This window comes from Tursiops truncatus, chromosome 4 (assembly GCF_011762595.2).
Source record: "Tursiops truncatus isolate mTurTru1 chromosome 4, mTurTru1.mat.Y, whole genome shotgun sequence".
Taxonomy (NCBI): domain Eukaryota; kingdom Metazoa; phylum Chordata; class Mammalia; order Artiodactyla; family Delphinidae; genus Tursiops; species Tursiops truncatus.
In genome coordinates, this window is record NC_047037.1 from 60,344,826 (window position 1) to 60,367,059 (window position 22,234).

The following is a 22,234-nucleotide window of genomic DNA, read 5'->3' on the forward strand; positions in this document are numbered from 1 at the left end:
TTGTCTCATTCAATGCCTTGCACTTCAAGGGGCTCTTCTGAAGCCTATGTATTTTGGGGGTCCCATGTGACATGATTATTGGGATCTCTGGGATCATCTGGACTCTTGATCAGGCTGTCACTGCTAGACACAGCTTCTGAATTCTCTTGGAATCAATCACTGAATAACATCCTGGCCCAGCTCAGCCAATACTTAACTGGGTGTCTGGAATCCCCTGAAGCCAACCCTCAATAGCTAGTGATGTGTTATAGGGGAATGCGGGAGCAAGATGAGGGAGGGGAGGAGGCCAAGCAAAACAGAAGTCATACAGAAAGTCACTTTGGCCTAGTCCTGCAAGGGACCTCTGGAGAATACATTCCAGAATTGTCCCCAAAAGAGGCAAAGAACCTGGGCTGTGATACTCCAGCACCTTGTGACAGTCTTAGTTACAGGCCACCCCAGAAGTAGGTAAATTCTCACGCCCTTCTGGTTTTTCTTTTTTTTTTTGGCGATACGCGGGCCTCTCACTGTTGTGGCCTCTCCCGTTGTGGAGCTCAGGCTCCAGACGCGCAGGTTCAGCGGCCATGGCTCACGGGCCCAGCCGCTCCGCGGCATGCAGGATCCTCCCGGACTGGGGCACGAACCCGCATCCCCTGCAACGGCAGGCGGACTCCCAACCACTGCGCCACCAGGGAAGCCCACCTTCTGGGTTTTGATGTGTGTGGGTGTGCATGTGCACAAGCAGCGTGATTCCAGGAGCCTAGAGGAGGGTGGGAAGAAGCGCTGCAGTGCTGGCTTTTGGAAGGTGGAGGGGCTGGGCTGTCTAGGCTCTGACGCTAACTCACCACGTGACTTTGTACAAGGGAGCAAACCTCAGTTTCCTCTTCTGTGGAATGATATAACAATGGTCCTGACCCCAGTGAGCTGCTGGGAAGAATAAGATAATTACCACTCACCAAGTGGCTGGAACAATACCCAGCACTCACTAAGGGAAGGCGTCTCAGACCAGGTCAGAGGAATCTCGGCAGGCTGTGGGAGATACTCGGAGCAGGCAGCCGACTGCACTCTGACTCACAAGCCGGGACCTGCCAGCATTGGGCTTGGTCCAGTCAGGTCCCTGCACGGCTGTGCACCACCCATTCAGCATAGAGTTAGGGCTAGGGCCGCTCACAAACTGACTTAGAGACATTAGCATGGTGTGGGCACACAGTAGGAGCTCAATAAATGTTCATGGGAGAGAGAGGAAAGGAAGTGCTCCAAAGACTGTCCTTCCTCTGGGGCTTTTCTGGCCTGGTTTGGGTCCCAAAGTCCCAGCATTTCTCTGCTTTCCTCTGAGACTTTTTCACTGATTTTCTGCCACCTAAATAAACTCTCCTGGGCCCCAGACACCATGCTGAACACAGATAACATGAAACTAAGGAGAAAACTACATATTTCTCATAGACCAAACTCCTAGGCCTCCTGCTGCTCTCTAGGAGATCCATGGATACACTTTAGCAAAGTTGGGACCCCCTGGGCAAAATGGGCCATCCCTAGGTTTCCACTTTAATAACAGTAATCTCTCACATCTATGTGTATAGCCTTTGTAGGGCAAACAGCATCATCTCTTTTGATTATTATACCCATTTTATAGGTGATAGACTGAGGTAAAAGTTAAGTGAATTGCCTAGGACCCTACAGGTTGTCGGCAATAGAATGGGGACAAGAACCTAGGACTTTGGGCTCTTAATCTGGAGCTCACCAGTGCACTAAAATCAAGAAAATCAGCAGTAATTCAAAGCCATTTTTAGGGGGTCAAACTAAGTGTCAGCACTGAGTGAACCAGACCACATTTTGCTCCCCAAGAGCACAGCTGGGTTAGTTACTAACCATTTCCCCCTTAGCTTTTACAGGAGGTAAATAAAATTTTTGTGTAATAACAATATTTTCTAGACAGACACTGACCAAGTCTCATGAGATTCTTGTAAAACAGAGGTGGCTATGAAGATCCTCTTTTTACAGTTAGAAATAATCTCAGAGTAGGGAGTCAGTTGCCCAATACTTCAGCAGTGAGTCAGTGCCAATCCCAAAATAGAGCTCATCTCCCACAACAGCCATGAAGACAGCCATGGGCCCAATAGTCTCCTGGAATGAAGTCAGGCCATGGCCCCATCACTCTGCCTGGGCTTCGCTCCCCACCAAGCTCTGCCAACCTCACTCCCAACTTCATTCAGGTCTCTACTCAGATGTCCCCTCCTCAGGGTGACCATCCCTGACGCTCAGTCTAAGACAGTCACTCTCTAACATCATCTCTTTTGTTTTTCTTCATAACCCTGTAACAACCTGAAATTATATTACACATCTATTGTTAGCAAGTTTAATAATTGTCTCCCTGCTAGAATGTGAGCTGAGTGAGGGCAGGGGTTGTGCCATGTTCAATGCTATATCCCTGAGGCTAGAATAGTGCCTGGAACCTAGTAGAGACTCAGTAAATATCTGGAGAGAGAATAAATGAATGAATGAGCTTGTGCTTCTAGCCCTCGTATGTTTGCTTTCGACAGGAATCTGCACCTCCAAGAATTATCAAACACTCTCTGAAGCATGAGGCTGAAGAGGCTGCCCATAGAGAACCGAGTCTAGGGCCTGGAGCTTAAAGAGGACACACCCACACGAGAACTTTCCACTCACAAATTCAATGAGTTCTTGATGCTCCAACAGTTTCTAAATGTCATCCACTCAGGATTTTTCAACAGCCCAGCTTCGCTATGGCCCACCCCCTCCCCAGGCCTCCACACCTGCCACTGAACTTCCTGCTTCCTGAACCTCTAACCCCAATCACAGTCCTATAAACAAATATTCACCTCCACCACCCCCACTCTCTCATTCTTAGACCAGCTCCACCCATGCTGACCCCTGCTCTGTTCATCTTCTAATCCCTTCGCCATCCCGTTCGTACCAGGAGCTAACTCTTCTGCATCAGTGAGGTATTCAGGGTTGGAAATAGCTCTAACACTGGTTGCAGACTGAGTTAAATTCTACTTAAGGTTATATGTCTATATGTATACATTGGCTAAAAATATTTTTAAATTAGTAATCATGTGCTGCTCAATGAACATTATACTGTTAAGAAAGGATTATTGGATATAAACCCAATATGGCCAATCAAAGGGGATTCCACTCCAAAGGAAGCAGGGAGTCAGCAGATGCAAGGGTGACCTAGCAAGGGATGACATCACTATAGTCCCCCAGCACCTCTAAGCTGAAGACACCAAACCTTCCACCTGCCATTTCCTAAACAAAGGATGTATGTAGGCATTTGGCTCAGCCAAGTTTCTGACCTCAAGCTGTTCCCTAAGCCCTACCATGTAGACCCTGTCCCAACACATGAGTCCTGCCCACATCCTTGGGCTGCAGACACTCCAACCTCAAGGACAGTGGGTCTCAAAGTATATTCCATGGGTAGCTTGCATAAGAATTCCTGGGGTGTTTGCTAAGAATGCAGAATTCTGAACCTCACCCACCCTAGACCTACTGAATCAAAATCTCTGGCAGTGGGAATATGAACGCTATCTGGTTCACCCAGCCCCCGCCCATAATTGTTTTGCAAACCAAAGTTTAAGAACCAATGCCCTAGAGGGAGGTCACCTCACTTTCCAACCCAGCTCCCCTTGGCTCACCCTGAGAATGAGGAGATTGGACAAAGGTCCAGGTCGAGGAAACTGGCTGTGGTTCTGGGACAGACATGTCCTTGAAAGTCTTCCCTCCCTGTAGATGCTCATCTTCTGAGATCCAGCCCTCCTAGAATTCCATGAGGCCTAGGGCTGGCCCCCAAATTGGAAGTGGGGATGGGGGTAGTACTCCTCTTCCCCTTCCCAACCTGGTGGGGTTTTAGATGGAAGCAGGTCTTGTCCTGGCCTCTTAAGTCTTTCTCTAACTTAGCTGTTTATACAGAGCCCCTGCAGCTTATATTCAAGTAACACATTTCATTAGATCTAGTAGTTCTGAAACAGGATGTGGTGGCAAAACCCTATAGTCACAAACAGTGCACAATTCCCTGTTCTTAATCTGCTGTGCACATGCGAATCTCACACACCTGGAGGGATGCCTTCAGAGGATTGGGAGGTTCATGGGCATCTCTCTTTCCACTCCAGAGACATGACTAACAGCACTTTGTTGTCTCTCTCTGGGGCCTGGAGTCAGCTCCCTGAATTCACAGCTGCTGGCTCAGTATTTGCTCCAAGCTGACAGATGAGCTGGAACCCCAGAGCTGCCCCCGCCTGACTCTAAACATCATCAGACCTCAAAAGAACTGCCTCTACTAAGCTCCTTGCCCAAGTTCACCGTTCCTCAAGGATGCTGAACATGTACCCCTAGGGAACCAGAATGCCAGCCATGTTTCTATAGAATCAGAGTCCCTCTCAGCCCTACTGGACCATTGCTGAGGTCTCTGCATGCCGTGGATGGCCTCAGCCCATCCAAATTTGTGACAGAAAGAAGGGCTTGTACTGACCTGCAGGGTCAGACAGGCTCAACATCAGTCACAGCAAATGCTTGTGGCCAGAATTCAGCAATGATTCAGCCACAAAGACATAACGGAAAGTTCTTGCTTTGGCTGCCCAACATCATTCCTAATCACTTTAGGAGGAGGAACCAGACTTTCCTTTGGGGAACGACCCCTCCTGCAATACCAGTCTGGTAGGATGTCTCCCAAGCCACAGTGATTGGGTCACAGATGGGCCCAGGAAGAAGCCAGTCCAATTGAAGCCAATTCCAGAACTTTCTCTGGAATTATTGGGAAAGAGAAGCTCTCTTCCCACTGCAGTTGCTGAGCTGAGAGAAATAAAAGTTCAGAGCTGCTAGAGACCTTCTTGCTTCCATGTGTAAAGAGCCCCCTGAGAGAGAGACCAACACAAAGGAGAGACAAGAGACAGACTGTGAAACTGAGCCCTGATGACATTATATGAGCACAATGGTCCAACTAACCCTGAAACCAATACCACTGGACTTTTAAATCATGTGAGCAAATAAATTCTTTTTTTATATGCTTGAACCAATTGGAACTGAATATTTGCAATGCACAGTCCTGACCGACACAACTGGACAAGAGAAATCCTGAATAAAAACTGGGACCAAATGCTAAAGAAGACTAAATAAAAAGTCTCAACATTGCTAAAGACTAAATAAAAAGTCTCAACATTGCTATACAAGGCTCTTCACAGTCTGATCTGTGCACCCACTTCCCCATCCCATGATGTATCAATAGCTAGCAGTTTCCAACATGTGCCTCTGTTTACATCAACACCTTTGGGCTGCAGACAGGACTCTCTGTGTACACTCTATAGGGCCTATTTTTAATGTGTCTTTTCCCTCTATTAGATTCATGAGGATCTTAATGGCAAGGGTTGGATTTTATTTCTCTCTCACTTCTTATTTACTGGCCCACAGTAGGCACTCAATATTTGTTGGATGGATGGATGGATGAAAAGGAAGCTACACGTGCAGCTCAGTCCTATACTTGCTCCTGTAGGCCAAGTGGACTCCCCTTGTCTCCAAACCCACATTTCTCCTCTAACTGCCATGAGAATAAATAACAAGGACCTCCAAGACCAATTGATTGGAGCAAAGTATGTGTGTGAAGAACTATATTTTCCAGTGATTTTCTAAATCAGAACCCCAAGCCCATGGTGTTTATCCTAAGCCTTCCTACCTGAGATTTTACATTACAAAACATGGTGGTTGTTCTTCACTTTAATTTGCTTTTGCACATCTTCCACTTCCTTGCCCAAAGGTGAAACCTGGCTTCTGCTAACGAAACACCGCTTCCCTCACAACCCCCTTCAATGAGGTCTGCTCTGATTCTCACTTCCCTTAGTCTGGGAGTCAACATTTGTGCCTACTATCCACTGTCACACCCTGACTAGGCTGTTGCCCCGGAGGCTCCTTGTCACTCTCTTTTTCCAAACATTTTCCATCTCAACACCCCCCGCCACCAAGTACCCCACGTTGGTCTCCTTATGGCCTCCATGTCATTATCCGGAAATCAAGGATCAGCCTCTGCTTAGAGATGTTTCTGAGCCTTCCCTGGCTCTGACCACTTAAAAACATGCGAACTGGTCCCAATCCTCACTCCAAGGTATTCAAACGTTGAGGCTTCCCCAGTCCTAAAAGTTATCCCTACTGTGACAGGGCAAAGATGATCATAAATGTGTTCCAGACTTCTCCCACCACCAGCTGCCACAGAGGAATCCGGACTGCCAGGCCTGTTCTTTGGGCTTTTATGATACAGAATCCAGAGGAAAGTGGGAGGGCGAAAGGAGATCTTCTAGCTGGGGATGGAGAGGAGTTTTGAAGCAAGAGGCAAAGGAGGAGTTACCTCAGGCTGGGCTACCCTCAGAGCTGCCCAGACGGGGCCAGAGTTGGGGCTGACATTCAATCTGCACTCACCAAGTCCTGAGCCCTGATGTGGACAGCAACAGTCCCCAGGGAAAGAAGCACATATTTCTAACTGGTCCACCCAGACAGAACTTTTTAAAATTCATACAAAGATATCCTAAAAGCCAGCAGCGATCAGAGATGTGGATAAGAGAGGGGAACAGACTTTTTTTTTTTTTTTTTTGGGGGGAACAGATTTTAATAGCTGTGGTGTGTTCTCCCTCAAAGTGTTAAAAACACACACAGAAAAGTTCAGAGCTTGAGTTACTTTGAAATTACTTGTTCTGGGACTTCCCTGGTGGTCCAGTGGTAAAGAATCTGCCTTATAATGCAGGGGACGTGGGTTTGATCCCTGGTTGGGGAACTAAGGTCCCACATGCCTCAGGGCAACTAAGCCTGTGTGCCACAACTGCTGAGCCCATGCTCCTCAACTAGAGAGCCCATGTGCTCTGGAGCCCACGCCACAACTAGAGAGAGAAGAAACCCGCACGCCACAACTAGAGAGAAGCCCGCACACCACAACTACTGAACTCGCGTGCCTCAACTAGAGCCCAAGTGCCGCAAACTACAGAGCCCACATGCTCTGGAGCCCGCGCACCACAACTAGAGAGAGAAAACCCGCACACTGCAACTAGAGAGAAGCCCATGCACCACAACAAAGAGCCCATGCGCCACAACGAAAGATCAGCATGCCTCAACGAAGATCCCGCGTGTCGCAACTAAGACCCGCTGCAGCCAAAAAAATAAAGCAAATAAATAATAAACAAGTCTTTTAAAAAGAAAGAAAGAAATTACTTGTTCTGTTTCCAGGTTTGGCTCTACAGTGGGGTGGCACGGGTGGGTGGAGGACTGATAAAATTACACTACCTTCTCTCTCTCTTTCCAGTCTTGAAGCTCAGAGAAGTATGGTTTGTCTTCCAGTTTAGTTTGTCTTCCAGTCCCCCAGCCCTGCTTTCTTCCTCCCCTTCTCACCAGCCAGTGCTGCCCCGATCCTTTCTGTCCGGCTCTCTGTTGTCTGGCTGCCTTGAGGGCCCTTAGAGAGGACTCAGAATGTCACTTGAGACTGTCTCCCCATCCCCACGGCCTCAGCCTTAATTCCGACCTCATTTCCTCTACCTGTAATTTCTGCAACCACCTGAGGGTCTCCCTAGATTATCAGGGCCTCCACATCACCGCCCAAAGGGTTAACAGAGAGGTTGGATCCCTCTCCTCATTAAAAACTCTTCCCCGTCTTCCCACTTCCTATAAGGTACATTTCACACTCTCCATTCTAACCCAACAAATTTTTCATGCTATCCTACCCTGCTCATCTCTCTTGGCCTTCTTGGTCCACACATATTCTTTACTCCAACTTTAATCTTCTACCTGTGGTCCCTGTCCTTACGCTGCATGATACTTTCCCAGATGTGGCTTTTTTTGGCCTGGAACACTGCTCCTTTTCTCCCCTTTTCTTGGTCCCCTTGGCCCAATGCCTACTCATCATTTAAAACTCTGCTCAGATATCACCTCCTCCAGGAAGCCTTCGCTGACTGCTTTTTCTCCAGTCTGACTCTGTCACTGGCAAAGCCCACTGGGGTCCCCAGGGAAAAATAAGATGGAATCTAGCTGATAAGATAAGGTCTAACATCTTCTTTTGTGCTTAGTTTGCCTGTAGGGGGTCGTGTGCAGAGGCCGTGCACCTAACTCATCGGATTAGAGTTCCCTGGGCAGAAGTACCGGGCTGGACACCTCAGCTCCCAGACTGTGAGCAGAAGCGCTGCGCTCAACACCGCCATTCAAGAGGGCGGTGGGCCGTGTGCAGAGATGCTGTGCCCTGCACTGCAGTTCGGAGTGTGGGCAGCGCACCTGCGCCAGCCCAGTGAGAACTCGGTACCCTCCCCTCCGAGGAGAGCCTTATAAAAGCAGCCCCACCCACGGCCTCTCGGGAGAGTGTGTGCTCTAGAGTGCCAGCTGGCACTTCTCCATTCTCTGATCAAAGAATAAACCTTTCCTTTGCTTCAGAACCAAACTCGGTCTCGTTCTATGGGCACGAGCGACATCAGGCAGGAGGATCCTTGTTGGGGCACGACTCTAAAGGGTCCGTAACAATTTCATGCCCCTTCCATAAGCAGAGCTCTATCATATCCCTTATTACCCAGTACTGAAACACTGATTTACCTGTCTCTCTCTTCCAACTTATTGTGATTTCGAAGTCAAGCAAGAACCATAACTCATTCATCTTTGTACACTCAGTGCCTGGCCTTGATAAATTTGTGCCAGTTGAATGAATACATGAATGGGTAAGTGGGTGGAATTTCACTAAACCCACTCAACACCACAGTACTGAAAGCTTAATATTTTGTGCCCCCAACCCCCAGATATTTGCACCTTAAGAGAGGTTATATGATCCGGTGTTCCTCAGTTAAAGGCCTACAGATCACTAGTGGTACACGAAGAAGTGTAGTAGGAGTGCAGCTTTTCACAGCAATTACTAAGAATTCGCCCTCGCTCCTTCTTCGGGGTCATCTGTAAAATACACATCGTCTGCCAAGCCAACCTGCTATCCTAAGCTTTAAGGATACTGCCAGTCATTTGAGAACTTTCCTAAATTTCCTGATCTCCATTCTCTTTTTTTGCGGTATGCGGGCCTCTCACTGTTGTGGCCTCTCCTGTTGCGGAGCACAGGCTCCGGACACGCAGGCTCAGCGGCCATGGCTCATGGGCCCAGCCGCTCCGCGGCACGTGGGATCTTCCCGGACCGGGGCACGAACCCGCGTCCCCTGCATCAGCAGGCGGACTCTCATCCACTGCGCCACCAGGGAAGCCCCTCCATTCTCTTTGTCCTGTTTCTTTTGTGTGCTGTGTCCACCAACCTCACCTTCCTGGAATTATTCACCAGGCATCTGCTCCTCCCCTAATTCCCCCAACACCAGCCCCCTGCAAGCCTGAGCTCGCTCTTCATGATGTGATCTCTTGAATGCCAGTCAGCTCTTACTTGACCCAAGACCTGGACCATTATATGCAAAGCTGCTGATCATTAATTTTTATAGATCCCTGAGTGTCTCCTCAGAAAAAGCTATGATGCAACTTTTGGTTTGACTGTGTGGTTTTTGTTGGTTTTTTTTTTTTGGCCGCATGGCATGCGGGATCTTAGCTCCCCAACAAGGATGGAACCCGTACCCCTGCAGTGGAAGCAAGGAGTCTTAACCACTGGACCGCCAGGGAAGTCCCTGACTGTGTTTTAAAGTCATAACAGTGTCAGCGCTCCTGCAATTATTGTGGTCTTGAAGCTTTCCATAAAAGTTACATGTACTAAAAGAATAAAAGAATCCTTACAGCTGGCAGAGGACATATAGGTTGGCTAGATGATATTCTTTCATAGCAATGGGGATTTATCTTTAGACAGAAATGGCTTCTCCAAAAGAACTTGAGATGGCTTATACTAAAGCAGCAGAGGTATTATAAAATAAAACAGTAACAACAGAAAGAAGATAAGGACTAAGGAATTAAAGTAGGAGGAGAATATATCACGGAAACCTAGGCTAAGGAAAGCTGATGCACTGAGCTTCCTGACAGCCAAAGCAAATACAGAAGTATAACAAGCTGGCTAATTAAAAAGTAAGCCAGGATCTGTTATCCGTCTTTAATGGAAATTTATTTTTCCTTTTGTCCAGTACCCCTCCTCCTCTTTCTGGAAAATGCTCTTCTCCCCACCCAGGTCCCACTCAACTATGTGGTTCAAGTAGGAGCTCTCACCTTTTTATAGACATCTCTCTTTCTCTCTGTCTCACACACACACACACACACACACACACACACTCACCTCTTTGTCCAACAGTAGACTCCTGAGCTAAATTGGGCTGATCATTGTGCCCCATGTTCCTGACAGTGATTGGTCTAGGACTGGGTAATTGAATGGAGCTGAGCCAATCAGTCTTTCCTGGGGACTTTCAAACTGAAGCTAGCCTCTCAGTTTATCCCTAAAACAAAAGCTGGGAGAATTGAGTCTCAGAGCTGCCAACAGGCAAATTCCCCATCATGAGGCAGAAGTGCAACCTGAGTAATCCTACCTGAGAGAGAAGCCAAATGGATGGGAAGAAATCTCCCTGACTGCATTCAGGGACTTTGTTCCTCTTCCTCCTGGGCTCTGCTACATTCCGGCCCTTCCTATGCTTTGGTTATGTGGCCAAATACCTTCCTCTTTTGCCTAAGCTGGTTTGACTTTGAGTTCCTATCCCTTGCAACCAAGAGAATGCTGACTCATACGGGAACATTGAGCAATGAGATGGATGGTGAGGTCCAAGGAGGTTTTACCAAAATCACAGATGTTCTGCATCTGGCCATCTCTTCTCAGGGACTGTTTGGCATTTACTATAGTAGAATTGAGTTCTGTAAAGGCATTTTCATAAAGAGACTGTTACATATCCATGTACTTGATGCAGGGATAAAGCTCAGAACTTAAGATGTAAATGATGAAAGTACTTCTCTGTTGTGTTTTAGTTGAATGCTACATGGAACATTATTCAAAACTGGAGAAGAGAGATATGGGAACATATGTATATGTATAACTGATTCACTTTGTTATAAAGCAGAAACTAACACACCATTGTAAAGCAATTATACTCCAATAAAGATGTAAAAAAAAAACTGGAGAATATTTTTTTCTGTTCTTGATTGAAAGAAGATCCATATGCTCTAGACACCAGGGTGGAGATGACAGAGCTTACATTTTATTGCAAATTCAAAGGACCTGATTGCACTTCTGCCCTAAGGCAGCAACCTCTGCCCAGCATCTTCCAATCCTAAGAAAGGTCTGCAGGAGTCACTTTGTAGGCACAGCACATCTGTGTCCAGATGGTCACATGAGTGACCTATTGAATCCACAACATTCTGAAGCATTTGGATGTTCTCACTGCTCCTTCTAATTTTTCCTATGGTGACCACACTTTATCATCCTTCCCTTTTCTAAAGTTGTGCAATGGCCTCCCAACTCTTTGAGGACTTCCTGCTCTGACCAGGATGCCACTTAGTGACAGAACCTGCAGGAGGAAGATCAAGTTTTTATTCATGTCAAACATTTACAGGGTGTGCTGAATGCCAGCTACTGCAGTGGTAGCTCACACTTTCAGCCTGATTCTAGTCCATATATGATGGATGATGCCATATACGCTCACAGGTATGCCCAGGGCTACCCACAATTTGGAGGGAGAGGAGGAAGGAAAGTGCAAGTAATTGTCCTCTTGTCTTCTAGGATCTCAGAATCCTTATCTCTGATGCATACGTGACAAGAGCAGTGGAATTCCCTAATACTCGTTTATCTCATATTACTTTAAGCCCTATTCTGCCTCTGATGCAGGCCTGTCACATAGTCGCTGCATATAATGGACCCTTGGCAATTTTTGGTTGCCCAGCATCTGAAACCTTCCTGAGGTGTGGCAAATCTCCCTCTGAATGAGATGTAGTTTGTGGCAGAAGCCACTTCCCTATCTAGAAGCTGCAAAGTCCGATGCTCACTTTCCAGCTTGTCACAGTTAATACCCTAACATGTGTAACTCAGACTTGACCAATCAGCTAAACCAACACCAGGCTATGAACTGGGAGCTGGTGGTGCAAAGGCAGGAACAGAGGAAAACCTGTTCTGGTAGAGGCAACAGAAGCAGCACAGCCTCCAGTTTCCCGAGACTGCAGTGGCAGCAGTGCCAGGGGCCACAGCCGTGCTAGCATTGGCCTCCAAGGTCCTGCAGCAGCAAGGGAGTCCTCCCCACAAGGGTTCTAGGTGGCTTTAGGTTGTGGTGCTGGCCACTGCCTGGCCTCCCTTGCTCCTGTCTGTTTTCTGAGTTTGGTACTCCAGCCTTCTGGAGGATTCTGTGAGTTACCTACCTACATCCCCTTCTCAAAAGAGCCAATTGATTTCTATTCCTTGGAACTAAGAAATATGACTTATTACCATGCATAAAATGTTGAGGTGAATAAATTTATGAGTGAATCTGTTTTATTATGTGTATTTCACAATAACTCACCAGGATAGGTAGACACAAATCATTAGCCTCACTGTATTGTTTTTCTGTTTGTTTGTTTGTTTTTTATATAAATTTATTTATTTATTTACTTATTTTTGTCTCTGTTGGGTCTTCATTGCTGCGCGCAGGCTCTCTCTAGTTGCAGCAAGCAGGGGCTACTCTTTGTTGCGGTTGTTACGGAGCTTGGGTTCTAGGTGTGTGGGCTCAGTAGTTGTGGCGCATGGGCTTAGCTGCAATGCAGCATGTGGGATCTTCCCGGACCAGGGCTCGAACCCGTGTCCCCTGCCTTGGCAGGTGGATTCTTAACCACTGCACCACCAAGGAAGCCCAGCCTCACTGTATTGTTGATAATGGTGCTGAGCCTCAGAGGAGCCAAACAATTCCTCCAACATTTGCACAGCCAAGAAAGGGCAGGGTCTGGACTCAAATTCCAGTGACAGAACTTTAAGATAGTGTTCTTTCCACTATATCAACAGCTATTGGTTCCAGCCCCAATGATGTCCCACAGGTTTTTGAGATCCTATACTTTGAAAGCATACTGTCTCTTCACCTCACACTCTGACCTGCCTCCTGATTTCTCACTTAGCCCTTTGACCCAGGCCAGTACCCTAAGGCATGCTGGGTCTTTGCTACCAGCATCTGTCCGCTCAGCCCCCAGACACAAACTGGGTGAGTGTTCCTACTATATCCTGCCTGTGCATGTGTGTGCAAGCACACAGAGGCAATAAGTTTTACATCTTCTCCTCATTTTCAGCTTATGTAGACCACACTAGTGCACGGCAAGGAAGGGGAGTTAATGGTCTTGCACAGGAAATGTCCTAACAGCCATATTTCTGCCCAGTGGAGAGGTCTGTTTTCAGTTTGGATCCCAGTAGGGAAACCTTCTTCCTAGCAAAGTGAATTCTCTGGAGGGTGAAATGGAGACAATGCTACCTACTTGTCATTATTAATTGCCAACATTGTGAAGATTAAATGAAGTGAAAAAGAATCCAACAAAGTTCCTGGCATGCAATGAATGCTAAAAAAAATGTTAGCCTTTCCACTTTCCAAGCTGTGAAAAGTACTTAATACAAGGTGTTTATTACTACATACTTTATAAAAACAAAATTTTGGAAGCAACCTATATTCACGATGAAAGATTTTCTTATTATGCTTCTGTTAAAAATGGTAGCTATATAAATAAATAAATAGTAGTTATAAAAACTATGGAGCACTATGGGGGAAAGGTTATAAGAAAAAAGGGTGCAAAGCAAGATGCAAATTATACATAAACTATGTTTACAAGTATATTAAAATATGCAGATGAAAAAAGGTAGAAGAACACCACCAAAATGAAAATTAACTCTATCAGCAAGTTCCATAATCCCTTACCCTAAAATCTTGCAGCTGGATGTGCTCTGGCATCCAGAATTGTTTGGCTATTACCATATCATGAATACCACATAGTACCTCCAGCACTCCTTAATCGAACACATTAGCACCTCAGCAGTGAATATATGAATAGTTGTCCTAAGTGAAATAATAAAGACTCTAAGTAGCCTCCTCTCGGTTCAGAAGAGGAGATGAGTGGGGTTCCAGTTGGATTTGGCCATCTAATAAATTACGAAAAACTTTTCCGTTTTCAGCACTTTGGGGATTTTGAAACTGCAGATAAGAGATTATAGACCTATATATAGTACTTAAATATTAACCACCATATTGGTTCTGCCAAAAGGACAATATTGAAGTGTAAAATACAGAACCCAGTGCCAATCAATGCCAAGTACGATCGTCAGTCCATTTGAGTTCATCAGCAGTACCCACTGTGGCAGTAGCAATCCTCAATGTTTTTGCCATTAGCCAGATTTTCAATCCAGACCCAGATGGCTGTAACTCATCCTTGTTTATTCTATCACCTGCACTTACTGGCTCCTTTCTAGATATCTTACGTCGTTATGGAGAAAATGCAAAGGATTACATATAAACAGAAATTATGAGTAGCTTCTTGCCCCCCTTTCTGTCATCCAGTAATTGGTTAATATAGAATAATTATTCATAGGTTGTGCCCACAATACCCTTCCCATTCCTGGCCGTGTGCTTGATTTTTGTAGCTAGTGGTTAAAGTCCCCTTATCATAGCTTCAGGGAACCAGACCCAGAGACTGAGGTACTGAGGTGCAAGGCAGGGACCAAGGAGCAGCAGCAAAGGAGCTTGCTGTTGACAGCCTCAGCCTGGAAGCTTATATATTCATGGAGGAAGAGCCAGTCATCACGTAGGACTGAGTAGCCTGGTGACCCCTCCCTACATCAGCACTACCCCCCCCCCCGCCAACCCTAGGAATCACAGCATGGTTGCCCTCATGGGTCAACATCAGAATCTGCCATATTCTGCAGTGAGTTGCTCCCCTGCAAATGGACAGAATCACTGGCTTAAATGGAGATCATTTGGGAAGTGGGGCCCTGTATGCAGGATGCACAAGCCCTTCTAATGACTTTGATCTGGGGACCTGTCCAGAGACAAAACACAAATGGCAGCTTTGGAGCAATCTTATAAAAGACACTAGTAATCTTATACACTTAAAAAAAATATTATTATAAGTATTAAATCTGTGCTTCCCTCGATTTTTCTAAGCTTTATTCCCCCTCACCCTTTTCTCAGCCTCAACTCTACGTGTTTTCCCAGATTCCTCATTCCATTGCAGGCTTTTAAATAGGCCCCCAAAGGGAACTACATTGTCTGAGTTACTAATATAGTTCCTATTTACAGCCACCGTGGTTACATATGCAGCTAGACAACAGCTGGGCAGCAGGTTCAGAGAAGCTGTATAGGGTAATGGAAGTGATAAGATAAAGAAGTGGTAGATCCTCTGATGCATTTGGACTACATGAAAGATCACTGTGGAGAGGCTGTGAGCAAAAGATACCCCGAAAACTAAGCAAATGGAAAAAAGAGTGAGTTATTAACTTCAGGAAAGACAAGAAGGTTTACAAGAAAGAAAATGTAATCATAAAACACAGTTTGGCTCAACAGGAAACAATGTTTTCATAGATATAATGTAAACTCTTAATCCAAATATATGAAAAATGTGATAACATTATATTGAGAGAGGATAGGGAAGGGAAGGGAGTTAGGTATAAGTGCTAAATCCTTATCAGACCTACTAGAAAATTAATAAATGATGTCTAACCCTGAGAAATGAAGAAAGAGCAGTATAAGAGTATTTTGTAGAAATATAAATATAATACCAGAAGAAGCAGAAACAGCTAAATTTTGAAAATGGTGGGCTCTAGTGACCAAGACTGAAGGGTAGAGGAAGTGAAGAGGATTTTTTGGTTTTCATTATAAGCCTTTAAATACTATTTGACTCTTTGTTAACTACTTGTACATAGTACTTTGATAAAAATTAATTTTGATTGAAAAAGATATAAATGAGGGGGCTTCCCTGGGGCGCAGTGGTTGAGAGTCCGCCTGCCGATGCAAGGGACACGGGTTCGTGCCCCAGTCCGGGAAGATCCCACGCGCCGCGGAGCAGCTGGGCCCATGAGCCATGGCTGCTGAGCCTGCGCGTCTGGAGCCTGTGCTCCGCAACGGGAGAGGCCACAACAGTGAGAGGCCCGCGTACCGCAAAAAAAAAAAGATATAAATAAAAGTTTGAAAGGCTATAAAATGAGAGTTTATAGAAATAGAACTGCAGATGACCCTTAAACATATGAAAAGATGTTTGACCTTATAAAAAAATAAGAGAAATACAAATTAAAACTAACCTGAGATACTGTTTCACATCTATCAGATTGGGAAAAACCCCAAAATTAGATGGCATCCTCTTTTGGCAAAGCCATAGGGATTGCAAAATTATTTAACCCCTATTAAGAAGAATCTGGCAATACCCATTAAAACAGCAGATACATTTCTCTTTGACGCAGCAAACCCTCTTCTAGAAATGCACCCCCAGACACTCCTGAATGCATATGAAATGACGTATAAGATTATTTATTATAACATTGTTTATAATAGCAAAAACTTCGAAACAATCCAAATGTCTATCAATAGAGGATTGGTTAAATAAACTATGGTTCACTTAGTGGAAAATATTTATGTTCTCAATGAATAAAGAAAAAAAAACCCTACATAATTTTACAACCAGCTTCAGGCCCTCCAGAGCACAGAGGGCTATGTCAGAAGCTTCTCAGACAGAGCAGACTCTCTGCCCTTTCAAAGTCTGAGCATAAGAGGAACTTGGCTACCAACCCTTTTCAAAATCTTAGAAACAAAGCAAGACAGGCGGTGAGGCAATGTCAGACTTAATGTCAGTCCTAGGTCCAAATCCCACTTGGGCACTGCGTTAACTGAGACACTCCAAGTTTTGGTTCCTCATCTGGAAATGGGGAGACAACTCCCCACCTCAGGAGGGTTGTCATGAGGATTAAGTGGGACAGTGTATGTGACACAGGCGGCACAGGGACTGGCCCACGATAAGTGTTCAACAACAGAAGTTATTTTTAATAGTAGTACCGGAAAAATGAATACTGTCTCCAGGACTGTGGTCATTATAGGAGGACAGTCACCTTGGAAATACCAAAATGAGAATCAAAAGAGAATGAAAGGAATTTCCCTTCATAACCACGCAATTTGGGAAGAGACTCTTCATCCACAGGCAGACACGTGCACTGCATGGCCGCCTCCAACTTCTCGTTGCCCGTTGCTGCCTCTGGGGCTGGCACACACTTTCCCTAAGCACCCTACATCAGCAGGGTTGGAAGGACCTGGGCCCAAACACCTTCTGTTTAGACTGAGAAACCCCAGGACTGGAGACAGCACTGATGTACTTAAGAGCACAGAGCCAGCGGTCCTGTTTCATAGCCAGGTCAAGCAGCTAATGAAATCGCTAATCGGGTATATATTTTATAATAGCAGTTTTCTAGTGACCCAAAACAAAAAGATTAAACCTGAAAGTGAGTGCTCAACACATCAGCTAAGTTGACTCTCATTCATTTCTGAAAGGGGTTGTGATCAATGTGAAATCATATGATCAATATTGGTAGAGTGAATAATGTGTTTATCTGTGTGAACACAGTGTTATGGCCGTGCCTACACTTTACCTTTTATATACTTCTTGTGGAATAAAGCCTCCAATCTAGGGGCAGTTTGTATTGCAATAAAAACAAAAATTTCTAGAATGTGCCCAATCCTTGCTCCAGCAATGACTAGATATGTAATGTTGGGTTTACATTTCCTCATCTGTAAAAGGGCATATCAGCCACCTTCATTATGCTACTGCAAAAATAAAATCAGATAACTGTCTGTCTGGCATATAGCAGGCCCTGCTTCCTACAAACCCGTATATCCTCTTGCCTCGTGTACATACGGTACCTAATCAGTCCCACAACAATCTGTCAACCTTGCTTTTTGAATTCCAAAGATTTTCTCCTAAGCATATCAAAAAATGAAAAAATAAAATACCTTCCATGATATTTACATAGGTAAATAGTTTTTAATTTCCTCAGCCAGAACAAAGAATTAAGAAGAATCTTATTAAGAAGAATTACAAGAGTATTTCTTTTTCAAGTTTTCCAAGTACCTTTTGCTTCCACATTTCCCTTGGGGACTGGTTCCCATCATGTCTACATCGATCTGGAGAACTCTGGATCCAGCGGAATTCACTGGGTTCCTGATTCTCCCACATTCCTACCCCCAAGCTTTTGCCCAATACACAGCTCTTAGCTGAACTAAGAAGAATGAGGCGAAGAATTTCAACAGAGATATATTGAGCATCTACAAGATGCTAGGCACTATGTGAGACCCTCTTCCCTCTCATATTTAATTATCACAATAATCCTGAGAGGTAAGCATTATTGTCCCCATCTTACAGATGACAAAACAGAAACTCAGAGCATTAAGTGATTTGCCTCAAGTCACAGGCTCAGGAAGGGGCAGAGTGGGATGGAACCCAGATCCCTTGAATTTGTTGTAACTAGTGGCCTCTCATTTCGAAAGCACCTTTGTAACTGCTTTCCCTTCCTACTCATTCACTGCACTTAAACAGAAGCCCCTAATTTTCAGCAGATCATTGGATAACTTTGAGTGGTCACGTTGTTTTCTCTACATCTATTGGTGAACAAAGACAGCATTATGTTTCCAACACACTAGTCAGATGGTGGGGGGAAAATCCCCATAACTTTGGTAATTTTCCACCCTCTGGAACAAAGACATATACACATTAATGTTCACCATAATGTATAAACATTACCCTTAAATGATGCAAGCTCTCTTAATATGACTTAAATTCTAAACTTTAAAGTTTAATAGCTTCCTTTTTGGAATCTTGAATAGACACACAAACAGAAATAAATATACAAACCGTAAATGCAACAGCCAACTAGTTACACTGGGCTCTCACATCAATGCACATTTCCCTGATGACCTGCACCCAATCTGACTCTGGTCTAGGCGTGCTGACCTGAAATAGTTGCTGGCCGCGGCAAGCACCACGCGGTGGCAGGAGAATTCCTGAATGTCCACACACAAGGTGACGTCTGTCAGAGAGTTTTCCACTCGGAGGGTCTCCAGGCCATTCTGCAGAATTAAGGAGAGTCCAGTGTCGTCAAATTTTACCTTATCCCCATTTAAGATTTCTACCAGGTCTCCCCTTTTCTGGGAGGGCTCATCTGTAGAAGGTGCCAGGGGCCCTTCCAAACTCTTCTCTACCACGTTGTCCATGGTCCAGGTGCCCCTTTGTCCTGCCATCAACATCCAGACTGAAGAAGTGCCCAAGTTTCAGGCAGGTCACATTGCAGAAGCTGAGCGGATTTCCTGTGCAGGGCCCTCCACTTATCACCAGCTGTCACACACACATAACAGGAAGTCTTGCACTTTCTCATCCTGTTACTACAAATGCCAGTAACTTCTATTCTTCTTCTTTCTGTAATCATCACAAGCTTAGAAATTACTTAGAAGGCTGTGTAGGAAGCCACTCCAGTGAAAAGGAGTGGCTTCTCAGAGTCTGCTGTTAGTGCTGTGTGGCTATTTCAGTCCACCTCCCCCACCCCCCTCACATCCGTGAGCAGGAAGCCTCTGGTTCTGGTTATTACATTCATACTTCTGGTGCTTCTGTATCCCAAGGTGTCAATGATGGGATGGGCAGGGGACATTCCAAACCCTCCTCCTCCTTCCTCCCAGGAGTCTGAGACCCCATGATGTGCCCCAGACCAGTCCCTTGGGAACCTTGGAAAACCCACTTAGCTTTGGCATTCTCATTTCTATCAGCTCTGCATGTCATCTGTCTTTGTCTTCCTCCCTGCTCAGGGGAAAACAATGTCATGGCAAATATTAATGTTCCCCTTCCCCCCAAAATGTCTATTGTTTTAGATATGCCTCTGGGGGCAGAGAAGAAATGGTCTCCAGAAACTCCACCCCCAGGGTCTTCTCTCTTAGAAGACCAATCAGGGTAGGTCGACACCAGATGGCCCTAGGAAGCCTCAAATTGGCCTGACCTCACCCAGCATCTATTGGTCATGCATCTAGTAGTGGATCATGAAGTATTTTCATTGCCTCTGTAGGTCTCCATTAAATAGAAATAACTGTCTTTTATTAAACTCCTGCTATATCCTAGGAAATGTATAGGAGTTAAGGTATTTTTAAGCTTATAACAACCCAGTGGCACTAACATAACTTTCCTCATTTTATAGCTAAGGAAACTGATCAGCAGGAGCCCAACTGCCTGTCCTCGCCAGTGGTGACCGAAGCCTCTCCCAGAGTCCCAGTTCTGCCTCAGCTCTTCTTCTCTTCTACGCATGGATACTTACTCCTAAAATTGGGGCCTTTGATATTCTCCCAACACTTGTTCTTCATCCAGAGCTCTGTCAGTCAAGATGCTTTTGGCTTCTGGGAATTCCCTGGTGGTCCAGTGCTTAGGACTCTGCACTTCCACTGCTGGGGGCACAAGTTCAATCCTTGGTTGGGGAACTAAGATCTCACAAGCTGCGCGTGCATCCAAAACAAAGATGCGTTTGGCTTCAATGACAGAATATCCCATCAAAAGTGGTTTAAACAATAAGAGTCACATATTGTAAGAAGCTAGCGGTGTGGAGTCCCAGGTTGATCCAGAAGCTCAGTGATGTCATCAAGGACAGAAGATTTTCCCATCTTTCACTCTGTCACCCTTGGTGTGATAAAGATGTACCCTCATGGTCACATAATAGCTGGCACAGTACCAAACACCATGTCTTCACAGAACCCTGGTCCAAAATCGGGATGAAAAGGGCAGGCCTCTTCTCCTCCATCTCTCTCTTTTTATCAGAGAGAAAATTATTTCCTAAAATCCCCATCACACTTTTCCTAGGTCACTTGGCCACCTCAGACCAAACACCAGGAAATATAAATTGAGTACCACAATTGCCTTGCACCAAACACGATTCATGCACTGGGACTAGTCCACCTCCCCCAAGATCAAGGAATAGCCATCTGAGAGCTGAACACAATCAGGACCTGTTAACACAGAAGAGGGTGGTGGGCTGGTGTACAGTTAGCCCCCTGTGCTTGCCACAAGGACACGCACAACCCGAACTCCTCCTGCAGGCCTGGGCAGGGAAGAGCTCAGAACTGCACCTCCGTGACTCTAACTATGCTCTCTAGTACAGCTGAGGACAACACATGAACCGATGCCTCTCATGGCATTTTGTCCTCTAGAACCTCTCAGATTATAAACAACATTGGCCATAATCCAACTCCATCCAACCACCCCCAAAACACCAAAATTAAGAATATAACTCAATTCTTCATTCATGGTAGATCCTATTCACCAAGTTCTCTCATAGTGTTCCATATATTTACCTTGCAAGCCCACCCACCCCATCCCCTGACATAAGCCGATAACTGCTGTCTTCCCCCCAAACCCTCCATTTTCCTAGTAAGCAAGCACACACAGAGCTGTACCATGAGTGTGATAAGATCTATGATTACATTTTAGCAGAAACGTTAAAAAACACAATCAGTGCATCTATGTCAACCTGGATATGTTCTGAGATTCAGCATGAACTTGTAAATATTCTCTACAGATACAAGCAAAATAAATCTGTTCTGTGGAAGCTTTATTTTCCTACCACGCAGAAAAATATACAAAGCACTGGCAAAAGCTTTACTACTGAGAAAACTATCTAATTATATCTTACTAAGCTAGTTGGCTCTATGATGTTTGTAAGGAACAGATTCTGTCCCCATACAAATGGGTAGCTGTACTCAAGGAAGATCTCTATTCCTAAGGCCAGGGATTGCCCCTTCTGACCCCAGTCAACCATCTTCCCTAACACAAATTATGCTGATAGAAACAAGTCTTGAAGAATACTTTTTTTTTTAAATTAATTTTATTTTTGGCCGCTTTGGGTCTTTGTTGCATGCAGGCTTTCTCTAGTTGTGGCGAGCGGGGGCTACTCTTCCTCGTGGTGCGCGGGCTTCTCATTACAGTGGCTTCTCGTTGCGGAGCACAGGCTCTAGGTGTGCAGGTTTCAGTAGCTGTGGCACATGGGCTTCAGTAGTTGTGGCTCGCCGGCTCTAGAACACAGTAGTTGTGGCACATGGGCTTAGTTGCTCTGCGGCATGTGAGAGCTTCCCAGCCAAGGGCTCAAACCCGTGTCCCCCGCATCGGCAGGCAGATCCTTAACCACTGCGCAACCAGGGAAGCCCTATGTGCCACTTTCTATATCTATGCTTTGTTTGACAATAAAAAAGTTAACAATAATAATAGTAACATAGTCACCATTTATTGAACACCTACCAGAAGCAAGGGCTTTGCCAACCATTATCTCTTTTAATGCTTACAGTAGTCCTCTGAAGTAGGTATTGTTGTTCCTCATCTTAAGCATGTGAAAACT

The 22,234-nt window shown here is 45.3% G+C and overlaps 1 protein-coding gene across 3 annotated transcripts in view; it reads right to left on the reverse strand.

The window, feature by feature from the left end:
- KLHL6 (kelch like family member 6) overlaps positions 1 to 19,247 on the reverse strand; it is a 58,097-nt gene extending 38,850 nt beyond the window's left edge. For all 3 annotated transcript variants that reach the window (XR_004526328.2, XR_002178627.3, XM_019946337.3), the window contains exon 1: positions 18,826 to 19,247. Coding sequence is in view for 1 of the 3 variants with exons in the window: in XM_019946337.3 (XP_019801896.1) it covers positions 18,826 to 19,118 (293 nt within the window). In the remaining 2 variants the exon portion in view is untranslated. The remainder of the gene's footprint in view (positions 1 to 18,825) is intronic.
- Between the last annotated feature and the right edge of the window lie 2,987 nt (positions 19,248 to 22,234).